General features: G+C 38.9%; 1 protein-coding gene across 2 annotated transcripts; it reads left to right on the forward strand.

Annotated features, from left to right (window-relative positions):
- Positions 1–245: 245 nt before the first annotated feature.
- Positions 246–7,287, forward strand: LOC148854647 (cell division protein ftsH). 2 transcript variants are annotated; one of them, XM_088941299.1, is made up of 5 exons: positions 246–505; positions 895–1,757; positions 5,435–5,758; positions 5,842–6,142; positions 6,873–7,287. In XM_088941299.1, exons 1-5 carry the CDS (start codon positions 439–441, stop codon positions 7,070–7,072), a joined length of 1,755 nt encoding a protein of 584 aa, XP_088797425.1. In that variant the 5' UTR covers positions 246–438; the 3' UTR covers positions 7,073–7,287. The 2 variants fall into 2 exon arrangements, with proteins under 2 accessions (XP_088797425.1, XP_088797424.1); XM_088941298.1 differs by having other exon boundaries at positions 270–1,757.
- Positions 7,288–8,178: the final 891 nt, after the last annotated feature.

Below are 8,178 nucleotides of genomic sequence, written 5' to 3' on the forward strand. Positions count from 1 at the left end.
AAGAAAAAGCCATTACACCACACATTGATAAAATGATGAATTAATCCCTTAAAACGCGTTAAATATCCGATTACCAAACAAGGCCTTATAGAAAATGATACAATAGCATGCATCAAAGGTGCAATTCAGTGTGCTAGTGGGGCCCATAAGATCTTGTGTTTAGAATGTTTTTTGAGGCCCATCTTGTCTGCAGCGCATCGCATTCAGCGCTTGATAGTTCTTCCAAGTCCCACCATAAAAGATCCGATGCAGTTAGTTTCAACTTTCAAGTTCTTCCTCAAAAGCCTTTCTGGTTCTGGATAAGCCGCGAGAACCGAGAGTGAGGACAAGAAACCTCAGAAAATCCTCTGCTAGAAATCAAGTCTACTATTCGAGCTTCACTTGTTTTCTGGATTAAACGAAGAAAGCCTACCTCCTGGTTTCAATTTTCATGATGCAATGAATAAACAACTTACTGCTTCTTCAAAGTTCGAATTCATTCAGTCCCTCAGTTCCTCCAAAGTAGGTGAGGTTTTTTATTCAGTAAGGCGTCATATCGATTCAGTATTACTGATTCTCCTTAATTAAATAGATAAGAATCATAAGACTAATCATCTTATGGTGAAAGGATCGAATCTTGATTTTATGGAGGAATTTATGTAATAGTCATTCTAATTCTTTTTAAAGACAAAATGGCTCATTCTTCCGTTATTTCCAATTACGGTGGAATGGGCACTAAGGTTCCTTCTTTCAATCAATCAATGCTTTTATGTAACGGAGAAAACCTTAGAGTTCATTTCGGAAATGAACAGTCTTTAGGGAGATACAGAAATTGTTGTGCTTCGGTTTGTCTTTCCTGCTTTTGTTCGCCGTCTTTATCTTCATTTGTTGGTCACTGTTGCTATAATTCTCGAGATGGGTTGCCGCGTAGCAGGAGCATTAGGTTACAGATCAATACCGGCAGTGGAAAGGAACGCATTCATTTGGGGAAAAGAGAAAATAACGACACTAGAAAGCGGTTCTCATTGAGATTGCGCCCGAGGTTGCGCTTGTTATCGAGAAGATTGAGAAATGCTTCGGTCTGGGCAATGTCTGGGAAGTTCGGGACATTTTTGCGTAAGAACTTGAAAGGCGTGACGCTTTCCATTACCATATCTATCGCCCTGGGTTTATGCTACTTGTTTCTAAAGTTAACAGCGGTGCCATCTCCAAAGATAGTTCCATATTCAGACTTAATAACGAATCTTCAAAGTGGGACAGTATCAAAGGTTCTTTTCGAAGAGGGATCTCGTCGTATATTCTACAACATTAAATCTCAGAGTCCAGAGAATATTCAATTGCTGGAAAATCAGTCATCTTCAGGAGATATTCCAAGTGAAAGTGTGGCTGCTGCAGTTAATGGGGAAGACAGTGTCAAAACTCGCCCAAGAATGGGTTTGAGTGTGTTGCAAAAATTTTCAAGACCCAAAGCCAGAGCTTCTACTCAGGAGTGGCAGTGTTCAACAAGAAAGATAGATCATGATGAGAACTTTCTTCTAAGTTTGATGAGAGAGAAGGGAACTATTTATAGTTCTGCTCCTCAATCAGTTCTTATGTCTATAAGGAATATATTGATAACTGTCTTGTCTTTGTGGATTCCTTTAACTCCTTTGATGTGGTTGTTGTATCGTCAACTTTCTGCTGCCAATAGCCCTGCAAAAAAGCGGCGCCCCAGTAATCAGACTGTGAACTTTGATGATGTGGAGGGCGTTGATGCTGCCAAAGCTGAGCTTATGGAGGTATGCTTAGTCTTGTTTTCATGTTTGAGTTGTTACATTTGACATATGCAATTGAGATTTGAGAATTTCTCTCTCTCTCTCTCTCTCTCTCTCATGTCTGTATTTGTTCTTTTAATATTAAGAAGGATCCATTTTACAATTCCATAATACCTTTGGCAAATTAAATCTTGGCTCACACATTTACAACAATCATTAAGACTAAGAATTGAAGACCTAAAAGGTATACAAATTAAAAATGAAATAGATATCATGAAACAGCCGCAGTAGAAAAATGTGATTCACCTTTTTGATGATTGATCAGATTTGGAATTTAGCAACAGTTAGTGGATATAAACTAGTTAAGGCCTCTCATTTATTATTTAGTCTCTATTGAAACCTTAGCAGCTTTCGGCTATCACATGAGAACAAGTAACATGTGAAATGACTCTCCTGAAGAACCTTGGCTCCAAGCAACGAGACTAAACATTGAATTGGACTTCCATTTGAAAGATCCTCATGATGGAGATGGAGGAATTTTTTTCAATTGGAGAGTAAAACCAATCCCTAACACATGTGCAAAAGGAGAGAATTAGATGAATCTACTCAACTGCAAGTGGTGAGAAATCAGAAAATATTGACAAGTGGTAAAGATGGTAACCCACTTATACACATATTTATCATTTGTGTATTCTTTTAGAATCTTTTGTAATAGGTATAAGGATGTTGATCATGTAATTCAGAGAGCTGTGGGCAAATTATTCTCTTGGATTTCTACATCTGGGAAATTCAGAGATCTTAGTATGTCTGTTTTGTTTCAGTCTTGCTCCTGGTGGAGGTTGCAATTTTGGTTGCTTTTCAGACTGCCTTCTTGGGTCTGAATTGCAGCCTTCTTTCGCTTATTATGAATAAACTTACATTACCTTTTTCCTTAAAAAAAATACACATATTTATCATATAACAATGTGTTTTCTTTTTCTATGATCAGTTAATAGCTAGTAAGTGAACAATCTTGTTTGATGAGCAAAACTAAACTTTGATAGACAGGATGAAGTTTCTTTTAGTCAGATACTTGTATCTTTTCCAATAAAGTGGAAATTGAAACCTTGTAGCAAGGTGTTCAAGTTTGAAGTGATTTTGAAAGGCGGAGAATTCCTTCAATGTCATTTCATGGGCCTTCAGTGACATGGTAGGCCAGGGAGTTTAGAGCATTAGAGCATTAGAGCATCTTATTCCTTCCACCTTAGTGTGTATTTTTTTCATAATTTTTTTGTTAATGGGCTGTTTGATTTTCTGGGGAGACTGTTGTGATAAAGACATTTTCCTAAGAGGGAGGCAAGTTTCATTACATTGTGCCTTCTTTTCTCCAGTGAAGCATAACCTGCCAAACTTGTAGTTGGGATCTCATGTTCCTTTTAGAATTATAGGACTGTATGCTAAGCAGTTAGAGGCCATTGCTTCCACCACCGCCCAAGATCCTGCATAGCCAGAATTGGCATTGGCTAATAGTTGTTTTGTGGTATACTAAGTAGTCAAACATGCTAACAGGCAAATAAAGCATCGTTATCATTAGATTCAATGGAGGTGGGGCCTCAATGCCTAATCTTGGATCCAGTCATCACTGTCTCTGCAACTAGGCTGGGTCGGTTACTTTAACCATCCATCACTACTACAGGTCTACTACAGGTGGGAAAATATGGGTGATCAATTACACCCTAGACTTAGTTCCGATGCAATCTCAGGTCTATTTAAAGATTGATATGCCCATCTTTCTGTTTTTGAAAGGGAAGGGGGAATCAAAGAAAGCCCATCAACTATATGAGGTGGGCTATATGAATCTTGTTTGGCCATTCCACTCCATCTAGTGCCATATTCATTGAAATTATACTTATTTTTGGTTTAGCTTCAGGTTTAACTAGGATTATTGTAAGTTAACACTAGTTTGCCTTGGTAAAACATGAAACAGTGCACAATAAAATTAGGGTAGTGATATGGACATATCCCATTCTTTATCAAGGGGGCACACACCATCCTCAGTCCAAAAGTTCACGGTTAGAAAGGCAATAACACCTTTAGGTATTACTTTTGTCATTAAAACAAGGGTTTGTTCATTATTTCTCAAAAAAAAAAAAACAAGAACCTCTAATTTCTCTCTTTTCACAAGGGATGTGCCTAATATAAAAAAATTGGTTGTGCTAAAATCAGTCCCTGTAGAATAATTGCTATATTTTATATGGTTTTTTATTTAAGAAAAAAAGGTGAGCTCATGAACATTATAGGCTTTACAGCTCTAGGCTTACACCTCACTCTTCAAGCAAGTGAAATTCCTTGCGTGATGGCAAGGAAGTGGAAGTCAGCAAAATTCTGGGGCTGTTTTTCTTAGGAGGGGAGGAGTTCGCCAAGGAAGCATTCAGATTGGTAGAGGAAGAAAATGGGGAAAAAGAGAGTAGTGTCATTCCAGTGCGTGACAACAATTCCTACAATTCTGAAAAGGAAGTGATTGTTGGAGATGGTGGGAATGCTTCCAAGAAGCAGGAAGATTTATCTGAGGGGATGTTGGTTTATATAGGGGTCAAAAGCCGGAGGGGAGTCTGGAAGAGGCTGTGAAAACACTTAATACTGTTAGAAGATTCAGAGCTCAAAAGAACAGAAAAAGGAGGCTTATGTGGTATTGGGCCTAATAAGCTCGTCAGGCAAATAGAAGATTGTTCTCAAAAAGCTGATAAGAAGAGTTCTTGAGTGGGAGTTTTGGTTGGGAGTGGGCAGTAGGGATGGGTTTCCGGTGGGTGTCGATATTGGTTTGTAGGGTCTGGGTTTTGCCTTTGTGTTGCAGTGTAGTTTTTTCTTTTATCTGGGTCGAAATGATCATTCTATCTTTGGGGTGGTTTTCTTTTTGGGGGATTGGGGTTTCTTTGCTTGGTTCTCTGAGTTTTGCTTCCTCTCGGGTGATTGCTTATCACCTTCCTTGTAATTGCTTTTTTTATTTAATAAAATTTATTTTATTTTATCTTAAAAAAAAAGCCTTGTGTCGTGCTGAATATTGGCCTTGGTAGTGCTGAATATATTGAATTATTGAGCCAACCACAACCAAACTATGAGGTTGCCAATGCGTACTTACCTGATCAATGCTATTTATCTTGGTACTTTCCAGCTGTCTGTTCTGCCTTTACCTCAATGCTTGCACCTCATACCATTGCTTCCTTCCTTAACATATTGGCCTTTACTGTGCTGAATATACCGAAGATTTGAGCCAATTACGGCCAAAAGTTAAATCTTCCATTACTTATTTGCCTGACTATGCTAAGCTCAATGCTCAGTGCTTTTCAGCATATGAGCCTATTCTGCCTTGGAACAAGAACTAGAACTAGTTACTCAAACATACAATTAAGATGACTGGTGATATATGCCAGACTGCCAGTTGCTTACTGAGGATGACTTTCCTGTTTGAGCACCTTCAACTTTTCCTTTTATTTGTAGTTTCTAGATGTCCTTTATTTTTTTGGGGGGCCATTACTGATAAATATATGCAAATGAAGATGACAGATGAGGATGGATTGTACCATTGAAAGAGCCCCAGACTGAATTTTTTTAATTTTGTGTTTTGTCTGGTTACCTGAAACATAAAGTAAACTACTATCTTCTTGGGTGGGCTAACTTACTGTTTTCTTTTGAAAATCTAAATCTTCTTTCCTGGTCTCTAGATTGTTTTGTGCCTGCAAGGAGCTATCAACTACAACAAATTAGGAGCAAAGTTACCCAGAGGTGTAATGTTGGTGGGACCACCAGGAACAGGAAAAACATTACTAGCCCGTGCAGTTGCTGGAGAAGCAGGGGTACCATTTTTCACTGTTTCTGCAAGTGAATTTGTGGAATTATTTGTTGGAAGAGGAGCAGCGCGAATTAGAGATCTTTTTAATGTAGCAAGGAAATATGCACCATCAATCATATTCATCGATGAGCTTGATGCTGTGGGAGGAAAGCGTGGTAGAAGTTTCAATGATGAGCGGGATCAAACGCTAAACCAGGCAAGTTTTAGTATCTCTTATAGTGGCCCTTTTGACAATTTCATGATCTAAATCTGACTGGGAAAGCTTATTTATTTTTGCAGCTGCTTACAGAAATGGATGGATTTGAGTCAGACATGAAGGTTGTTGTTATTGCAGCAACAAATAGACCAGAAGCATTAGATCCAGCTCTATGTCGGCCTGGTCGCTTCTCGAGAAAAGTATTTGTAGGAGAACCAGATGAGGAAGGCAGAAAGAAGATTTTGGCTGTACATTTAAGGGGAGTTCCTTTAGAGGAAGACATACATGTCATTTCCAATCTGGTGGCATCTCTCACCCAAGGCTTTGTAGGTGCTGATCTGGCAAACATTGTTAACGAGGCTGCTTTACTTGCCGCTCGCAGAGGTAAGTTGAAATTAAGTTCCTGAACAGTGTTGTATATTGAGATTTACATGGAAGTAGAATAGTACAATTGATGTAAGACAGGCTTATGGGAGGTATTCTTTTTGTGAGTTTCCTTCAGAAGTTCAAATAACAGTCTAAAAATTCCTTTCTTGTTTTACTTCTTCTTTCTGTAATGCCTTATTTAACAACTTAGATTTCATGTTTTCTAGGCTGTCAAATGTCAGACTCAATAAGATTCTTCAGCAACCAATATTTGCTACAGATTTCATTATTCAAAATTATATATTGGAACTTAATGAAGCTATTTAATGGGACTCACTAGTTGCTTGCCTTCGTCTTAGCACATTGATGTGCTTTTTGGTGGACAAGGGGAGTAAAGTGCAACTTCTCCCACAGTCCTTCTAGTACTTGTTATTTATTCACATTTGGAATTATGTCTTTATATTCATTTAGTAATCTGGTAAAGCAGGAATCTAGCTCATATATCAACAATTAGAAGAGCCTGCAGCTATATTTGTCGCACATTGTAATAAGTTCAATTGACACATTTGTTGCATCACCATAGTTAGTGGGATTTGGTAAACCAGGAATATACATACAAATCAATAACTATTGTAATATATTGCATACTGTAACAAGTTCATTGTCACACTTATTGAGTCACTACAATTGCAGTTTTTATCTTATAAAAATCTGCTATTTGAGATCTTTGGTTTTTTGGTTATCATAGGTGGTGAGACTGTGACTCGGGAAGACATCATGGATTCTATAGAAAGAGCAAAATTTGGCATCAACCCTAGTAGGCTTAGTTCTGGTACCATAAGCAAGGAGCTTGGAAAATTTTTTCCATGGATGTCGTCTTTAATGAGAAGGAATGATGCAAGAGAGGATAAATTGCAAGGTCTTCTTGGATACCAAACACTCAGTTGATATTGATATTTTGATTTGGCTCTAGTTTTTTTGGCTGTAGCCTGTAACTCCATTATGCTCTAGCTTTAAGAATATCTAGCATATTAATGCTGGAAAAAGTCAAATTTTTTTGAAGATTAGTGTAAGGGCACGTGATATGCACATGTGCAAATATATTTTTTTTCGGTGATAAAAAGATGCTTAGAGATATTGAATTTTTTACCATACTTCTCAAATGTCTTTGCATGTAGATTTAAAGATTACCCTTCTCAATCACAGAGCTGTCAATAGATCAGGTCTGGTCCAGGATAAGGTGGACCTGGTATGAACCAAAAAAGTTAACTATGCAGATGCAGTCCTGAATCAGACCCTGTTGGTTCTGTAAAATCAAATCCAAAACTGATCCAATTTCTAATCAATCAGGCTAATCGGGTGTGGCTTGATTACACACAATTACATTTGGCATGTGCAATATATAACCTTAATAAAACACATTAACTAGTAAATCAGTTTATATATTAATAAAGCAAATGTTCTTTAAATTAAAATTAGCATATGTACTGATGAAGGAAGATTTGGCCCGACCTCTCTATTACGTGACACGTGGCAAATACAACAGCTCGGCAAAAGGGGGCCAAGGCAGGAACAAGGGGACACGAGCGGACTGAACTCCCTACTGGGGGCCCGAACTCACCCTGTGACAGTTCGGGATATACTTCGCCGAACTGACCCACCTTGTAACAGTTCGGGATACACTTCGCCGAACTGACCCTTGTAACAGCTCGGGATACACTTCGCCGAACTGACCCACCTTGTAACAGCTCGGGATACATTTCGCCGAACTGACCCTTGTAACAACTCGGGATACACTTCGCCGAACTGACCCCTTGTAATAGCTCGGGACACACTTCGCCGAACTGACCTGCCCTATAGATACCTCCGAGCTCAAAACCGCCTTGCTTAGCACTTTGCATCACTTGGCACCAAAACCAAACAAGTCGTACCACGCCTGACACTAAGGAAGTTCGTGCCCTAAGGCGCCGCGCCTAACTGACTTGGGATCTGACGTTTGGCGGTAGCACCCTAAACAGCCACCTGCCACCGCCACTGACACCGCCATCTCCAGT

Source organism: Nelumbo lutea, chromosome 4 (assembly GCF_056320005.1).
Source record: "Nelumbo lutea isolate HS-2025 chromosome 4, American lotus-T2T, whole genome shotgun sequence".
Taxonomy (NCBI): domain Eukaryota; kingdom Viridiplantae; phylum Streptophyta; class Magnoliopsida; order Proteales; family Nelumbonaceae; genus Nelumbo; species Nelumbo lutea.

Bases quoted from the DNA above. Each gene is read 5' to 3' on its own strand.
- LOC148854647 (XM_088941298.1), top strand. From the start codon at position 672: ATGGCTCATTCTTCCGTTATTTCCAATTACGGTGGAATGGGCACTAAG. The intron at 1,758-5,434 runs GTATGCTTAGTC...CCTGGTCTCTAG, and splicing joins CCAAAGCTGAGCTTATGGAG to ATTGTTTTGTGCCTGCAAGG. The intron at 5,759-5,841 runs GCAAGTTTTAGT...TTATTTTTGCAG, and splicing joins GGGATCAAACGCTAAACCAG to CTGCTTACAGAAATGGATGG.